General features: G+C 43.3%; 1 protein-coding gene across 1 annotated transcript in view; it reads right to left on the bottom strand.

Moving 5' to 3' along the window:
• The window catches only part of LOC147905091 (coatomer gamma-2 subunit, putative / gamma-2 coat protein, putative / gamma-2 COP), a 42468-nt gene extending 25627 nt beyond the window's left edge, over positions 1-16841 (bottom strand). Inside the window, exons 1-12 of the mRNA XM_087390121.1 lie at positions 16710-16841; positions 16475-16572; positions 16311-16361; positions 16112-16225; positions 15829-16029; positions 15561-15662; positions 15342-15449; positions 15006-15239; positions 14600-14850; positions 7545-7716; positions 7225-7380; positions 7046-7096 (exon numbers count right to left, since the gene is read on the bottom strand). Of these exons, the coding sequence (XP_087246247.1) occupies positions 7046-7096; positions 7225-7380; positions 7545-7716; positions 14600-14850; positions 15006-15239; positions 15342-15449; positions 15561-15662; positions 15829-16029; positions 16112-16225; positions 16311-16361; positions 16475-16572; positions 16710-16758 (1587 nt within the window). The 5' untranslated portion in view covers positions 16759-16841. The remainder of the gene's footprint in view (positions 1-7045; positions 7097-7224; positions 7381-7544; positions 7717-14599; positions 14851-15005; positions 15240-15341; positions 15450-15560; positions 15663-15828; positions 16030-16111; positions 16226-16310; positions 16362-16474; positions 16573-16709) is intronic.
• Between the last annotated feature and the right edge of the window lie 1357 nt (positions 16842-18198).

Raw genomic sequence — 18198 nt, 5'->3', positions numbered from 1 at the left:
CTTTGTATTCTCCGCCTTTATCCAAGAAAGATCAACCGATTACCATGCCACAAATTACACTTGACCACATCAAAAAACAATATCCTATCGTGGATTGTATGTATACCAATCAATAGCCTTTGAAAATAACAAAAGTCTGGATGAGAGCTGGGCATATCAACCCCAATTCACAATTGATGAGTAAGCCAATAATGGTACTATCCACCAACTAGGACATGTCACATATATATATCTAGATGAATCCAGGAACATGCCCAAAGTCATCATTTAAAAACACAACACATAGTGCACTTTCAATCCCATGATAGTCACTCATAAGGTTTAAATACTCCATCACACATAGCAGGGCCTAGCTACTATGACATCCCCACTGACGTCATCAACACCCAACAGTGGGTTGCAAACGTCCACAAGTACTAATAATCCTAACCCCCACTAACTTCGCCAACGTTTGGCCTTCATTACACACAACAACTCTCAATACTAGCTGACCATTGCTTCATCAAAGATCCTAGGCCCTTGAGTTCTGAAAGGTGAACCATCAATACATAGAGAAGGAAACCCCTAGCCCTTGAATCTTCTAGGGTCTCCAAATACATTCTGGATTCTTCCTTTACCTTTCAAGAGTCTTCTCTGGCTTCTCTCTTGCTAATTCTTTAGTCCTCATTTGGTACACCTCCTTCTCTTCAGAAACCAATTTACATGCTCTCAAGGGTGGTGATGGCACCTAGTACCCATCTTCTAGAAGACACTGTCCTTGCTCACCGCAATCTCCTTGTTTCTAGATTGTAAAATCAATAAGCTTTGGACTCTTCATTGTTCCCTACAATGGACTTATTGCTCCTTGCATCTAGCTTGCTTATATCCACCTTGTTGACATAAAAGTAAGTCTCAAAACAAAACTTTCAATATACCTAGATGAATCCAAGAACATTCCCAAACTCATCCTCTACAACATAGTGCAATTTCAATCTCATGATAGTCACTCACAAGGTTAAAAACCATAAACTCCATCATGCATAGCAGGGACTAGCTACTATGACATCCCCACTGACGTCATCAGCGCCCAACAGTGGGTGTAGACCATAGTATAAAAATATGCTCTCACACATACAAATCCACACACCCACACATACTTGAGCATCCATTTATACAAAGTCCTCGTACTGAGTTTCTGTCGGCACTCCGGAGGTGAAGGGCAGACTCAGCCATGATGAAGGCTAGCACTAAAGGAGAAGGCTAATCAAAAGGTAGTCCAAAATCTCTTCATTCAAGCTACAACTGCTTGTGAAGTCTAAACATTTTCATTTTAGTCTCTCCCCAACGAGCATCTAAATCTAAATCTAGCTGATAGGGCAATGCACCATTTAAGATAGAAAGAATTATCACAATACCAGCAGGCCGCAACTTGGACGAAAACTTCACAAGGTGAAATTTGCATGTCCGCTAATACGGCAGAAGCATATACCTAGATGAATCCAAGAACATTCCCAAACTCATCCTCTAAAAACACAACATAGTGCAGTTTCAATCTCATGATAGTCACTCACAAGGTTAAAAACCATAAACTCCATCATGCATAGCAGGGACTAGCTACTATGACATCCCCACTGACGTCATCAGCGCCCAACAGTGGGTGTAGACCATAGTATAAAAATATGCTCTCACACATACAAATCCACACACCCACACATACTTGAGCATCCATTTATACAAAGTCTTTGTACTGAGTTTCTGTCGAAACTCCGGAGGTGAAGGGCAAACTCAGCCATGATGAAGGCTAGCACTTTTGTGTTTTGTTACAATGGCACTAGTAGAGTGTATCAAGCCACTCATGTTTGAAATGATGAGAGCAATGCCACTGTGGGAGCAAGTCGCAAAGAAGATGTTGATGGAAGCGACGACAAAGGCAAGCATAAGAATAAGTTGGGCAAGGGGATGAAGACGGCAGCAAGAAGAAGAAGAAGACAAACCTAGCCACTTTGCAAAGAGTTGCAAAAAAAAGAAAGAGGACCAGGAGGAGGATAATGAAGAATCAAATTCAAAGACTATCACTATTGGGTGCATGAGGGATTTAAGAAGACCTTTTTCTACAAAATCAGTGACAAGAAAAGTCCAAATTATGGCATGAGAGGCTTTGTTACATCAATATGTTTAGCCTCTATCCTAGGCTTAGTACTCACAGCAATACAAACTTCTCTTCCACACATGTAGCTAACCTACACTGTTTCTAATCATGCTTGTGGTGAGCTCCACACTAGAATGGATCTATTTGGTTGTGTCCAGTGTTAACAAGTTACCTGCCATGTCCTCCATTCTACCATGAAACCTCGTGTTTTAATTGTTTGAAGTTAATACCTTGTGGGCCAAAAAGATACAATGGGACATCTTGGAGAGGATTATTTTCCACTCAAGGTCCACTAAATGCGATCCATCTAGAACCATTTTAGGCCCATTCCAAGAGTAGTTGGAGTTGGAATTAGAGTATCTGCCCATGTAGTTCTGGCTCAAACCCTAGCTTCTAGCCATGTAAGAACATGTAGTGGAAAGTAATTAAGTTGCTCACGAGATCACATTTGGAAATATATATCCTATTCAGAGATGTGTAGACATACATGTAAATGTAAACCATGCTTAGATCTGGAATAGATAGCAAGATATGGCGACCAATAGCTGAATAAAACGTCCAAGAAAGGAACCAAAATGTATTTCAAAATGGTGCACCTCACAAACCACAATACGTGGACAGTGGGGTACTAACCACTATTGCTTGAATTGAAACCACACAAGATGTTGCCCTCATCTACTGCCTCTCCCTCTGCTACACACCTCTGTTGAGGACTTCAGGATGGGACAATCCCAAAAAATCTGTCAGCTTCCCTTCTGCACCTTTGCGGTCTGCTCACCACCTGGGCTCCTCTGCCAAGTTGGTCATGGCGTAGCCAAAGGGGATGCGTGTGGTTTATATGATGAGCCTCCCTCGCGGCTACTCTTCACCTCGCAGGCAGTAGATATCTTCAACCTTGTACTTCACACTGCTTTGCAATAGTATCTTTATGATCAATTTTGAGTTCATCGTCTTTGGTGTTCGTCGCCATGCTTCCGTTTTCGCGCATGTCTTGAGGTGTTGGCTCTGTAATTATTCTTCCGTTTTCACCCATGTCTTGAGGTTTCAAGCTTGGGATATTCATGGCAATTTAAGGCTATCTCGGAATCGAACCCGTGTCTTCGATGTGAAAAGACGATGTCCTAGCCACGGCATTATCTACAGAACTAGTCTAGCCTTGTACACACTTTCAAACTCAATGATTAAAACATGGTATCAAAACAATGTTGATTCACATACGATGATTGCAACAACATGGTATCAAAACCATGTTGATTTAAGATTAAAATAGGATGATTGGATCTGCCAGCTTAACTTCCGAACTACAAAGTCTATGATGCTAATATTATAAACAGAGGCTAGAGTTTGTAAGACATAGATAAGTACATTGAGTAGGCAAACAAGCATAAACACATGTCAAATATAAGGAGTATCCCTAAATAAAGAAACGAATTGGAAAGTTTGTTTGAAATCTGAAGCCATATTACAAGAATCTTACAACAATCCCAACCACCCAAGTCCTCACCAAGATACCCATGCAGCTTCCATTGAACCCCAACTTGAGATGGTACAAGGTGCACCCCAAGATCATTTTAACAATGCAAACATATTGGATCAAAGAGAGCCAAAGAGAGAGGCATACCTATTAGAACATTACATAGAACAAAACCCCTTGGAAATATTGAATGTGCACTCAGTTACTAGGCAAAAAACACTGCTTTTGGGAGCATAGGGCTTTAAAAGGGGAGGAGGAGCCCTTCTTTTAGGTGGAGTTGGCCAAAATCAGTTCCAGAGGAGCCAAATCATTAGTTTGGAGCTGCCAGAGCCTACCAGGTGCTACTAGAGTCAAATCGCTTTTTACCAAGAGGTTCCAAGGCCTGCCAAGGAAATTCGTTTTTAGCCAAGGGTCAATTTCAGGTGATCCAGAGCCTGCAAGGGAAATTCGTTTTTTACCCAGGGGCTAGTTTCAGGTGATCCAAAGCCTGCCAGGGAAATTCGTTTTTACCCAGGGGGCAGTTCCAAGTGATCCAGGGCCTGCCAGAGCAAATCGCAATTGATCCAGGAGCTTGTTGCAGGTGGCGATTTCTGCAAGGTGTCTGTTCCAGTTTGCAATTTGCTTTTGGGCTCTTCCAGGCTGTTCTAGGTGCCTGCGATTGGTTCTAGGGCTGTTCCAAGAGTTCTGGACTTGACCACGCTGCTCCGGGTAAACTGCGTGTCCTTGTTTTTGAGTAGGAGCGCTCTAGCTCCCCTGTAATTTGTTTTGTGGTGCATATTTACTTGTCTATTTACTGTGTATGCTGTAATTAAGTGGATCCTACCACCCTTTAAGTTGTTGAGGCTGGTTTCAGTGGTTCCATTGCCGGGATCCACCTAACTTCTTCAAGAGAGGAGCCTGTGGTTGGCTTGGTGCAAGTCCAGCAGACTAGGTGAAGAAGACAGCATACTATTCAGTAAATATGTCACAAGGAGAGATCCATGAGCCTTACTGAGGAGGAAGAGTAGATGTCTCAGTCTCTTGGGAGGTGACCAGGGTGAAGGAGAGGAGACCCAAGATGTTGCAGCGCATCAGGATGATTGGACGGATGAGGAGGATGTGGAACTATTCAAGGCACAGATGCAGAGCTTCATGAGTGCTTTTACACAGTTCACACAGGATCTTCGCTTCCAGAAGATGATGAACTCAAATGAGCAGCCGAAGAAAAGGAAGCCTGATGATGGGGATAGGGATGTTGAAGCTAACAAGCGACCACATGTCACTTTTCAGGATCAGCCCTCTCAAATCCCCTATGGTCAGCAGCAATCTAATACGATTCTGGGGCCGACTCAAGCTAATAAATTTCAGTCCATGGCTTCCGGACAGCAAGGAGTTTTGGCAAACCCGGTTCAGCCAGGTTATTTTGGTGGTGGTACAGTGTTTCAGGCTATGGTCAGCCCACAAGCCCAATTTTCGGGTATGCCTACTAGTCAAACAGTTGGATTTCAGCCTAGTTTACAGCCCACGGGACAGAAGATGAAGTATGCAAATGTTGGATGCAGCCTACACAGGAGGGAATTTCAGTGTCATCCAAAGTACGCCGGGCTGCAAGTTTCCTAAAGGGGAATGCACTTCAGTGATGGACCACTATGCTTATGCAAAACACTACACCAAACATGTGGGTAGGTTTCAAGCAGGTGTTTTCAGCTACGTGGCTTACCACGACTTTTGAAGTAGATATCATGACTGCTTGGCATGAGCTGAATTGCATTAATTGCCGCAATTTAGAGGAGTATAGCAGCAACTTTTGGGCGGCTTTGTTGCCCGTTAGCTCTTACCGGCTTGTTCCTTTCACTGAGCAAGTTGAGAAATATTGTTGCGGGCTGCCTAAGGAGTTGAGGGGGAGTTGAGGGACTATTGCACGAAGACTCAAGTCTCCAATATGTCTCAGCTTATCAAGAATGCTAGCACGGCATATGCTTTGATGCAGGGGAGGACTTCTGGGTTCAAAGGTGGACATAAGCAGGAATCTATGAATGGATCTCGTGGGGATAAGTCTGATAGGAAAGCCAATCGTCAAAAGGATGTGTCTCCAGAGAAACGACGCGCTTTATATGAAGCTGACAAATGTTTTATTTGCAAAGAGGAGGGACATCGGTCCAAAGATTGTCCCAACCGTAAGAGGGAGGAGCCGGCTAGTCGCATGGATGAGCCACTGAATGTTCCAAAGGGCAAGAGTTCCTAATTCCAAAGCGGGTTATTTACGGCTGGTTTTGTATAGCGCGGTATACAAGTACTTGTAAAAAGAATTTTGTATGGCAGAGTCTGCCACTCTTTTTGACATCCGATTCTAGATGGATAATGAGGTGGCAACTTATGTTAGGGCCTACTCCCATTACCAGTTAGGGAGCACTAGTTAAGGTTCTTAACCTTTCCAAGCGTGGGTGTTCGCTTCTAAGCTACTTTTGGGACTATGCCAGAGCAAAATCAACTTATCTCCGCAGGATCTAGAGTTTTCTAGCCAAGGTGACCTTTCTGCTATGGATTCCGGGTAGAAGAAGGCTTGTCTTTGCCTACTTTTGCCGTTCCCTAATTGGTTGCTGGCTAGTTATTGCATTTGGGTTTCTTTCCTCGCGAAGAAGGGTCGATTTATGCTGTTGGGCAGTGGCCAGGGAGGCTATAGATTGAGGTAACCCGCTCGGAAGTGTTTTGGTTGTTTGATTGCACCAAAGTTCAGCTGTTGAGGGCTTTGTCTTGCAGTTGTTCAACCGTGTTTGGCTGGTTGGGCACTTGGTTGTGCGATTGCAGGTGTGGCTCAGACAGTGGATGCTATTGGGGTCTTTGTTGCATACTTTGGTTGGCTGAGGATACAGGATTGTCCAATGATTGGATGCCATTCACCGTTTGAAGTTGAGCAGGGAATTACAAGGTGGGCTGGACGGGAGTCTGCGAGCGTTGGTTTGCCTGTGGTGTAGCTTCCCAGAGACCTTTGTAATAAGCCGCTTAGCTTCAAATGAATGTTAAATAAATACCGCAAGGAGCGCCAACGTTTGGGGCCAATCGGTGTCCTTGTTTCTGAGTAGGAGCGCTCTAGCTCCCCTGTGATTTGTTTTGTGTGCATATTTACTTGTCTATTTACTGTGTATGCTGTAATTAAGTGGATCCTACCACCCTTTACGTTGTTGAGGCTGGTTTCACACGTCCTACCCCTGAACTATGAGACATGTGCCAGCAGTGTGTTATAAAGAATACAGCAGTTGTGGCATCCAAACCGGATGGAATGAAAATAGAATAGAGTACAAAGAAAACACTGCAGATACACTCCTTTATATAATGCTACCAAAAAACAGATAGGTAAATATAATGCCACCTAAACACAGCAGATACACTGCCATTGATATAATTACAGAATCGGTACGTAAAAATACTTCAAATCAGTAACAAAAGTAGTTCTAGTAACTAACCTCATCATCATTGTCATAAAGGCACCGCCTAAGAAGCACCAATATGCGAGGCTGTTCATGCAAGGTGTACATAAAGATCAATTCTAGCTAGCACACACCAGACCAACTCAAGGAAAAAAATCACTTTCTTATTTTATAAATAAAAAGAGACACTCCAAATTTCAAAAATATGGCCTCACCTTCAAAGCCTCAACAAGAGCACCAAACTTTGCCAATGCACTAACAGCACTTGCCCTTACTGTTGCATTCTCAAGAATAACACGATTATGTATGTAACGAATATATTTGCTTGGATCCATTGTCTTGGGTCCCTCGTTTCCTAGAAAATGTAAGATCTGTAGAAACAAAAGAGACAGCATTGTCAACTTAGCACAAGACATGTCACCATCCTGCCATCCACAGCAACCAAAGTTATTTGCATTAGCAATACATACCAAAGCTTGACAAAGACCAAATTGTGCAGAAAAGTATGTAAAGCTTAAGAAATCCCTAAAATTACCTGTGTAGACAAATAGGAAAATTCACAGTCTTCAATAAACTCACAAAGGTGGGATAGACCACTTTCTTTCGCATCAGGGATATCTCTAATGAGAATTAGAATAGAATCAACAATAGCCTTTTTGTACTCAAAACCCCCTTCTTCCCGAAGGATGTTGCTAAGAAAGTTCATCCTGCATCACATAAAGCAAGAACCCATTTGAGAAAAATAATTCCCTCACATAAAAGGGGCATGCAATTGTTCCTTTATTGTTAATGTATACTAAATTATAGAACACAAGCAAATTGATGGTTCAAACAAATCTCATGCAGCTTGACATAAGCTCTGAGGCCTTCCCCCAAAATTCCACATACACAATATGAGTCTACTCAGTATGCAGGAATATATAATTTCACTGCAACAAGGAGTGCAGACCTTAATCATGTCTACAACAAATAGAGAAGAAAATGGAGCACACATATACTATAGCTAGTAAAGAAGGGGTCGATAGGTTTGTGTCGATGCTCTTCTCTTTGCGACATGCTACTGGAGGCAAGTCTCAAGAAAGCAAGAAGATGTAGGATGCAAATTAGTTTAATACAAATATGAGGTGGTCCAAGAATGCATTTCCTCTACAACACCCCAATTAGAGTTCACCTTGACTGAGTTATTCAGCACAAAGTTATTCAAATCGGAAAAAATGTAGAAGATGCAATCATGGAAACATGATGGAGGCTACTCACAAGGAAATGGACATGAAAGTACACAAAGAAGTTGAAGAAGAATTGGAAGGAAGTGGAAGGCACTCAATGCAGGATGGGAAGCCTCCTAGTAGATGATCAATACAACAGAGAAAGCTTCTCCACTTGCATCCAAGGGAGGTCGTACCAGAGATAACAGTGGATTCCAATCAAATAGTTAAGCACCGATCAAGTCAATATGCATGCCAATGTTACGTTTGAATCACGAGAAACAAGCTAAGAAATTGAAAGGCACAAAGGTCTAGATATCACATGATCTTACCCAAGCTCAACTGAAAGCAGAAACTATGGGCTGTTTACTGTAACAGATCAGCAATTATCAAAGACTTCAAAGTTCAACCTGTTTTATTTACGAACACTCAGGCTACAACTGATGTCTGTGAAGTGGATTTTTAGTATGTTTGTTGTTCTACCACACCATGTGAGCACTAGATGATAGGATTTTGTTACAGCTTTAGAGGTGCACTAAGTAATTCTAATTCCCAGTTGTACCAGTGGAGATCTCACAATGCATTATGTTATTGGTCTCATAGGTCCTTTTGGCCTTCTGCAGACATTGAGACCTCTCTCTCTCTCTCTCTCTCTCTCTCTCTCTCTCTCTCTCTGTGTGCGTGTGCGTGTGTGTTATGCATACATAGGCTATGTCAATGTATATGTATATATGTACACATCTGGGGGATTATTGTACAGATACACACAAGTGACATACAAAAATATGTCTATGTGCCTATGCACACAAGCATGTGTGCGCCCATTATGCAAATCCTCTTTTGGATGCAGTGTCAGGACTGACTAGAGGAAACTAACATGAAGATCTACAGGGCTACCATGCACACAACCACACACAGGAGCAAGAATAGAAGCAGCAAAAACATATATCTTTGTAAGCAATAATATATCCAATTGTAAAAATTCAGATTTTGTTGTTCAAAAGAACAGATAATTAGTAGCTGTTGGTGCTTCTGAACCTGTGTAAGATATTTCAATATAGTTGAACAGCTGATCACCACTTGGAGGAAAATTCAATAAATTTGCATGTCCACTAAGGTGATAGTAAAATATACCTTTGTAAGACTACAATACATCCAATTGTACAAATTTTATGCATAAGATATCTTGATATAGTTGAACAGCTGATCACCACTGGGATGAAAATTCAAATTTGCATGTTTGCTAAAGTGATAGAAAAATATACCTTTGTAAGACTAGAATACATCCAATCGTACAAATTCAGATTTTGGTGTTCTAAAGACCAAATAATTTGTAGCTATGGGGGCTTCTGAACCCACATAAGATATTTTGATATAGTTGAACAGCTGATCGCCACTTGGACACAAACTCAAGGGACAGGAGCAGCAATACAACTGGCACAACTAAGGCAAACAGGCAAACTATGCAATCGTTCAGCAGCCAAGGTGGAACAACCCCAACCAGGTCAAGTCACTTCTAACATCGATAAGGTGTAGCCCTTGATGTAGCCCTTGAGCTAGAATCATCACTAAGCAAATCACTGAATAGCAACCCATTGGATTTTAGGATTTTGAGCTAGCAGCTCACCTCCTAGACTTGGACTGCATACTTTGAGACATCCCCGGGCCTAAGGTCTAGACCACCACAAGAGCTGGCCAGTATCATGCATCGCATACCACGTGACCCTTCCCCTAGCTATAACTCCCATGCCAATAGGTCTACATCCAACTCCAAGCATCCTCCCAAAACTGCATTTCAGGCTTGTATTTATAAGCCTAGTTAGCAGCTAGCCTTCTTGCATAAAATAGCTCTACTTTCCACAAGGGCCTCTAGTTTTCTACTAAAGCCTAGCTTTTCCCAGATCAGCTCTATCCACGGGATCTAAATCGCATTCATGCTAGCTCCAATTCCACCTAACCACCTCAGGCTAGACTGCACCCTAACCCTAGATCCAATCCTACATCTTAGGTTAGCCGGACCTTGAACCTAGATGGTCATTTGGTTAGACCCTAGCCAGTCCGATTATAAATAAAACAATCTCCACACCCCTAAAAATGCATCTATGATGTGATATCAATCAGGGTAGGAAAAATAATCAAAGATCCTCAAACTGTACTTCTCATCCAAAACTATATTTCTCATTTAATGCTCAGCATAGAAAAAATAATCAATGGCCAATGACTTATGCTTCTCATTCAATAATAGTATCTATAATGTAGTATCCTGAAAAATCTTGGAATCTATTCAATTACCACCCGAGATATATATTGAGAAGTCTCCGACATCGTTTATGACTCCCTTTGTCAATTCTCATCTGAGGTTGAGTAGGCAATAATCAAAAATTTTGTTGGATATCCTGATTTTGGATCAATATGATCACCTTAAAATCATAAGAAGTTTTTGCCAATCAAACTCGAGGTATCTGGTTTTCCACCCCGACATAAGACTCAGTCTATGCTTTCACATGAGTATTCTTGTTCACAAGGTTAAATTTCAATCTTTTCCTTGTATCCTCAAGATACTGGAAAGATTCTCAAGCATGCCAATTGTGACATGAGTCCAAGCCACACATATCCATGCAAGGCTACTAATCCATAGACGCCATCAAAGGTAACCAATTATTTTTTCATTCATTGCCATAGCACATAAATCTCTCGATTTTAGTTCAGATCCGAGTGACTTATCACTCCAGGTTTACAACTTAATCGAGATAGTCACCGGTAGATCATCCAAACAGCCTCCTTCGAGGGAGCTAGGGCCTTGGAACACTTGATGGATTTGGAGACGTCGGTCTTGATCCAACAACTTCAAAAAAAGGTTCCATTGGAGCAATTGGTAGCCCCTCCTGTCCTTTTTGCAGTTTCCACTTTGCAGCCGAGGGAGAGAAGAAGCGGACCCCCCTTCTCTTTGACCTTATGATGCAGGACCAGATGTTCCATATGACAAAGTAGTAGTTGGGACAGGAGGGGAAGGAGCTGGCCACGGGCATTTATGATCAAGGTGAGCTCATAGAACTGGCAGTTTGGATTGGCTTGAAGATGGGAGGGTCCAATTGAGATCGTGAACGTCTATGCACCCACATGTCAATAGCAACGGCCCTCCTTTTCGAGACGTCTCACTGAATGACCCCAAGCCGTGGACTTGTGAATTGTTGTTGGAGGCCTCAACAATCTAGACTCTAGAGTGTGAGGAGAATAAGCAAGACGAAGCCTCTTTTTCAACAATGCCCTCACTAGAGCAGAGTTTGTGGAAGTAGTTCATCTTCACGGTTAGTGACTACAATAGACGCGGCAGGACACAGATTTCTAGACTTTCGGTCAGCCTCCGCTATTCCTTTGGTCAAAGGAAGCATGATGGCTTGCTAGAGCGACTTGACAGATTCTACGTGGGAGATTGGGTGATGCATAGAGAAGGAGCCACATGTATCTTAGCTGAGACGACGATGTCAACTCATTCCCCGATAATGCCTCACCTAAAGCAACCCTGTCGCGGACCCTACAACAAAAGGGGGTGCAAATCCTTGATGCACTGTTGCAAGAGAAGGCAGCATGATGACTTGCTAGAGCGACTTGACAGATTCTATCTGGGATATTGGGTGATGGATAGAGGAGGAGCCACATGTATCCTAGCCGAGACGACGATGTCAAATCATTCCCCGATAATGCCTCACTTAAAGCGACCCTATCGCGAACTCCCGCAAAAGGGGTTGCAAATCCCCAATGTACTGTTGCAGGAGGAGGTTGTTCAACAAGTCATAGGAGTGATGATTCGGCAACAACAGGTCTTGCCCCCTTAGGAAAGTTGGGCCAGTTGGGCAACAGCAACGATCAAAGAAGTAGCAAGGAGCTACTGTCACAGGCATGGCACTCCCTTTGTGAGAGAGACAGAGCTAAGAGGCATGACTTGGCTTCCATAGAGAGACTCGAGGAGCTGGATCCAACCTCCCAGTGGCTTGCGGACAAGTATGAGAGTGCGCACCTGGACCTTCAAGCCACAGAGATCCGCCAAGGAGAGTTCTCTTACCACTCCTCCAAAGCACGCCAGGTCCAATAGGGGATATGATGACTACGCAATTTTTCCAAACCACTCGTCCACAATCAACAAGGACCTAGGTCCAGCTGCTACGCAACCAGATTGGCCAAATCCGCTCAAACCCTCGAAAGATTCAGAAGCCACACGTCCTTCTACCACTAGTTGTTCCAGTTGAAGGAGGAGACCCCACAGGTAATGTGGGCACATACTCCTCTAGTGCTCTCCCAAGGCGTGAGGAGATAGATAGATGCCTCATTCTCAAATGAGGAGGTCTTGGAGGCATTCAGGCCCTATCACCGCAAAAGTGCCCACCTAACCCCGGCCTTCTAAGGTGCTTTTGGGAGTGCATTCATGCTCCTTGCGATTGGCCTTCCGGGAGATTTTGGATTCTGGCTTGCTCGCCCAATCACTCAATCACGGCTGCGTCTGTCTAATCCTAAAACAAAGAGGCCAGCTAGATATCCGCCAGTGGTGCCTAATCAATCTGGATACCCTTACAAGATCTTAGCTAAGGGCTTGAGCCTATAGCGCTGTCCCCATCTTGCTGACATCATATGACACTCAAGACTGGTTTTGTTTAGAAGCGTAGCATCCTGGACAACACCTTCACCTATTGGGAGACAATGGATTGGGCACAGGAAGTGTCTCAGCCTATTGCAGTCCTCTTCTTAAATTTTGAGAAGGCTTATGACACAGTGGAGTTGCCATTTTTGGACAAAACCATGCAAAGGATGTTCGCACTTAGCCTTGGTATGGTCTTGTAGGCCAGTTAGGATTCAGTCAAAGCTTGACTTCATTGGTCAACTCTTGTGGTTGACTTTGAGGCAATATATTGGCCACCACTTAGTACGTACTTTCTCATTATCCATTTGCAAGTACTCCGTGTTCTATCCATAAACTTATAGGAATGCATTTTTTTTTTAAAAATCTTCGCTCCTTACACCCAACAGTGGTATCAGGAGTTGATCCAGCCTCCTCCCCATTTCCCCACCTACAAGAATTGAATCATCACTTTACTGCTCTTGTGCCTGCATATCAGTGTCTTGCAACAGTGGTCATGTTGCTGCTCCAGACTGCATTCGGAACATCACTGTCATACAAGCCATACATGTTCTCCATCACTGCACTTCTACAATTACTGTTACAAACGTGACCTGCCCGTACAGTTTGCATTGAATTGACCGTGCACTGTATGGCAGTCAGGCGTACTTCCCTACAAATCTGTGTCAGCAACGTCATAGATTGCCATGAGTTTGTCCACACATCGCAATAAATTTGTCTCTACACTGCAAGCAATTCATCCATTGTTCACCCATACATTCTGCACTAATCGACCATCCTACATACAGAATCATTCAACAGATCTACATCCTCTTTAGCAACTAGCCCTAACTTTAGTACTTCATGCATAAAGTAGCTTTACTTCCATAAACTCATCCTCTAAAAAAACAACAGAAAGCAAATTCAATCTCCTGACAGTCACTCAGGTTGAAAACCATGAACTTCATCACGCATGGCGACTAGCCACTATGACATCCGCACCGTCATTAGCACCCAACGGTCAGTGTAGACCATCGTATAAAGATATGCTCTCATAGATACATATCCACACACGCACACATACTGGAGCATCAATTTATACAAAGGTCTTCGTCTGTCAGTACTCCGGAGGTGAAGGGCATCCTCAGCCGTGACAAAGGCTAGCACTAAAGGAGAAGGCTTACATTACTTGGATCAGCTCTATCCATGGTTTCATGCTAGCTGCAATCCCACCCCTCCTTAGGTTATTTCAAATCTCAGGTTAGACGCGCCCTAAGCCTAGATCCAATCCTCGATGTCCAGCCTTGACCCAAGATAGTCCAACCTTAGTTTAGACCCTAACATAGGGGGTGGCAGCAGCCTCTGTAAAGGCCTCAGCCAAAGCAGCCTTCAAGCTTCTAGTAAGAGCAGACAGCAGATTCAGCCAGATATAAAGCCCTTAAGACTAAGGCAGGTGGCACCCTTGGTTCAAGAACTAAGCACACAATGGACAGCCACAGAGGACGATTCCATTGGAGTCAGTTTATGTACTGCGTTCAAGCCCATGGCACATAAGAATACAGAGAGGTGGAAACTGGCCAATGGAAGAACAACCAAGAAGAAAGGGTCTGCAAGTTGCTCAAAATGGTAGAGGACGAAGCTCACATACTTATCGTCACAACTATGAGCACACAGAGTCACAGTCACAATCACAAAACCGGCTTTCCCTCCTTTGCCATCTTAATAACATAAATCAGACTGACTGCAAAGGTGAAAACACCAGCAGAAGCTTACAATGTACGATACTTCTGTGGAAACTTTAGGCACAAAGATCGGATTGCCTCCACAACAACAATTTTAAATTCATCAGCTATGTCAGACATGAAATTTGTAATTTGCTTCATCAATCGATCCACACTTGACTCGTTGCCTGTCTTCAACAGTGTAGTTATAGCAAGGGTAGCAATGCTGCGATTTTGATCTGATATCAAGCTTTCCATATCAATATTGCAATTTGTCACAGCCAAAGGATGAGTCATCGCCACCTGCAGCAGTATGGTAGATAATTAAGACCCAGCATACATATATATTTTGAGAGAGAAGGGGGGGAGGCGGGGCACATACATACTGTTACCTACTACGTGTTGGTACACACAAAAATTGGCAGCATGTCCAACAACGACAGTCTTAGATATCTTGCCTTATTCAAGGTTCGAACAGCAGCGAAGCGCAGAACCGGCTTTGATGAACTCAAGAACAGCTGCAAAACGGTGATTGCAGGTGTCAGCTCCCTACTAGTCACACCATTCAATTCAGTGATGGCACGAGCAGCCTCCAATATGACCATGTCATTCTTGTGGCGTAGACAACCTTCCAAGAAATCATAGAAAGGACGATCGCCTGTTTGAGTATGTGAAGCTGTCTCTTGAATAACCTTGCAGGCCAAACATCATTGTAAGAACCTTCAAACATAGACCAAACATCGTTTCTTCCTATAAAAAGTACATTTATTGTCTTCAAAATGTTAGTAACTTACCTGGCTCGTGTATCGAACCAAAAGACATTGAGCTAGTGGAGATCGAACAGAACCACGAGTGAGGCTTGTTACAAGCTTGCTGACAGCCAGTCGGTCATTTTGGCGTATCTGATAAAATCAGGTTTTAAATTATTGTAAAGGCAGATTGAAAACTGAGTTACGCTTCTAGGCAAGGTTAACCAAGAGAACTCCAACTTCTTCCCTGAATTGGATACGAACCTGATGAAGTAAAGCAAGGGCATGGAACTGGACGAGTGCAGCTCTTGACTGAATTGCTTCCTGTACCTCGTTACTCCAGCGTCTGACAACCTCTGAATTCGTCTGCCAGTGTAGGGAGAAATAAGATATTCAACTTATAAAAAGCTTGAAATTTTCCGAGGATGCCTTGAAGTTCCACTAAAACAGATATACCTTTGTAAGACTAGAATGTCCAATCATACAAATTTTCAATTTCCACTAAAACAGATCCTATTAGGCCCTTTCATACCTTCAGCAAATGAATTCCGCTGACAAGCGCGGCACTTGCAACAACGGGATTTTTGTCGACTAGAGCTTGCTTGATGTAGCGCTCAATCTGACCCAATAATGCTGCGTCGGTAATTCGGCACAGCACTCGGATTGCGTTTGCACGATAAAGATCCGTCTTGCTATTCATATCTTTCATCAACGAGCTCGTCACTATGATGACCTGTGGCACAAACTCCGCCGGAATTGTCAAACGAGAAACCTAACGCCAAGACACTCAAAACAAATTTAAGGCCAGAGATGACCTCATCGGCTGAAGGAGAAAGTTCCTTGATCATCAGATAAACCATGCGACGCAACACGACATCCTTAGACTGGAAAAGCTTCGTCACTGCGAAGAAGACTTCGGTAGCCTCCACCTACAGGAAATAGAAGAATGCATTAGCCTGCCTTTTGTGGGATCAGGCTCGAAAAAAAGTTTGGTTCCAAGGTTCAGCGCAGCACCTTTGTAAAAACCTCTCCTTGATTTAGGAGATAAAGAAGCTTTGTGATGACCTGCATCGCCGATTGACAGCCATCAATGGAGTGAGTTGCTTCTCGAATCAAAATGCTGGTGGCGGTGATCATTTAAATGAGTGATCCGCAAGCGAAAAGGGCGAAACACGAACCTGAGCGCAACGCCTTGCATCAAGCTGTGGATCATTGAACACCCGCGCTTCCTGGAGAACAGCACCCTTCTCGATGCCAAGGAACGGGGAGTACTCCTCTGACGGGCGGAAAAGACAGATTAGACGGGAGGCGAGCTAGGGAGATCGGCATTGCGAGCAACAGAACTGTAGGGATCTGCAGAGATCCAGGCGTCGACACGGAGAAATTGAGGGATGGGCGAGGAGTAGTACTAACCTTCATCATCGTGATCGTCTTCCTTCTTCATGGCGGGCTGGGAGAGCATGGTGGCTGGATCTGAGCTTGGCGATGGCAGGCAGAGCTCCTGCACAAGAAGAAGAAGAAGACGAAGAAGAAGAATGCACAAAAACTTCAACTCTACGTACACATCTGAATAAAACCTACCATGGCATTGGGTCCTTCTAACGCAACTAGGCGCCATGCTAACTAGGGTCAGCATTCACCACACATCTCATGGAGAATTCTTTCCCCCTGCCTTATTCCACCTCAAGTGTGGATTCCTCTAACCAAAGAGTAGAGAAGATACCAGGACCTTGATTGACCCGGGCATGTGAGACTTGCCTTAGGCTCACCATGCTAAAACTCAATTAAACGCCAAGAGCTCGATTTAAATAAGACTACCTCGTGGTCCATCAATTTCCCCTCAGGAATAGCCAAAGGGCTCATTACTAGGACCCAAGATCATACATGTGTTAAAGTGATGCTTTTTGGTGAAGGAGGAAGGAGAAGTAGAAGTGAAAGGGTGATCACACAGACTCCCTAGCTATTTTGTGCCAATTGTCGCATGTATACATCCTTGTTTGAACAACATAGATGTTGGTTAAGACTTACCAACATCATGACAAGTGATGCTTGTTTGTGAAGGATGAAGGAGAAGTAGAAGTGAAAGGGTGATCACACAAATTCCCTAGCTATTTTACCACTTGTCACATGCAAACATCCTTGTTGAACAACATAGATCCTGGTTAAGATCATAACATGGAAGTTGGGAAAAGATGAGGTTCATAACAAGAAATCACGACCATTTAGCACCAAGATGCTTTGGACTTACCAATTGGGCAGAGTCCCTAGCTATTTTGTACCACTTGTCACATGTAAACATCTTTGTTTGAACAACATAGTGCAAATTACTTTGATGAATCAAAGCCAACAACAATATATTGTGATAACCAATCGGCTCAAGCATTGGCCAAGAATCCAGTAGACATTGATGTCAGAGAGCACTTCATCAGAGAAAGAGTGTTGCTTGGTGACATCACATTATAGCATTGTGATAACAAAGAGAACGTTGCAAACATCTTTACCAAACCACTCGGTAAAGAGCTTTTTGAGAAACACCGACTAGCTCTTGGTTTGATGTAGAGGAAGGACATTCCCATTAAATGGGTGTGATGGAATGTAATGCTCAGTCCTTCTTCGATTCCCCAGAATCATCATCTTGAGGGAAGGCCTACTTCGTGATGTTGATCTTGAGAGAAGGTGTTGAGAGTTCATGCTCAACATCATGTGGTCACATGTGCATAGCATCATCATGTGATCATATGTGCATAGCACTAACCTAATAGAGTGCTATAAAGGAAAGGGTTAGATGCCCTAACCCTAACCCTAAATGGGTTTGTATATATTCTACATTTTCAACTAAATCTAGTGTACAGTTAGTCATTTGTGGTGTGCTCTCTAGCTGTGCCCTCTCTCCTTATCTCCA

This window comes from Dipteris shenzhenensis, chromosome 2, assembly GCF_047967505.1.
Source record: "Dipteris shenzhenensis isolate YYH24624 ecotype China chromosome 2, Dip_SZ_1.0, whole genome shotgun sequence".
Taxonomy (NCBI): Eukaryota; Viridiplantae; Streptophyta; class Polypodiopsida; order Gleicheniales; family Dipteridaceae; genus Dipteris; species Dipteris shenzhenensis.
This window is presented reverse-complemented; position numbering and strand designations above follow the sequence as displayed.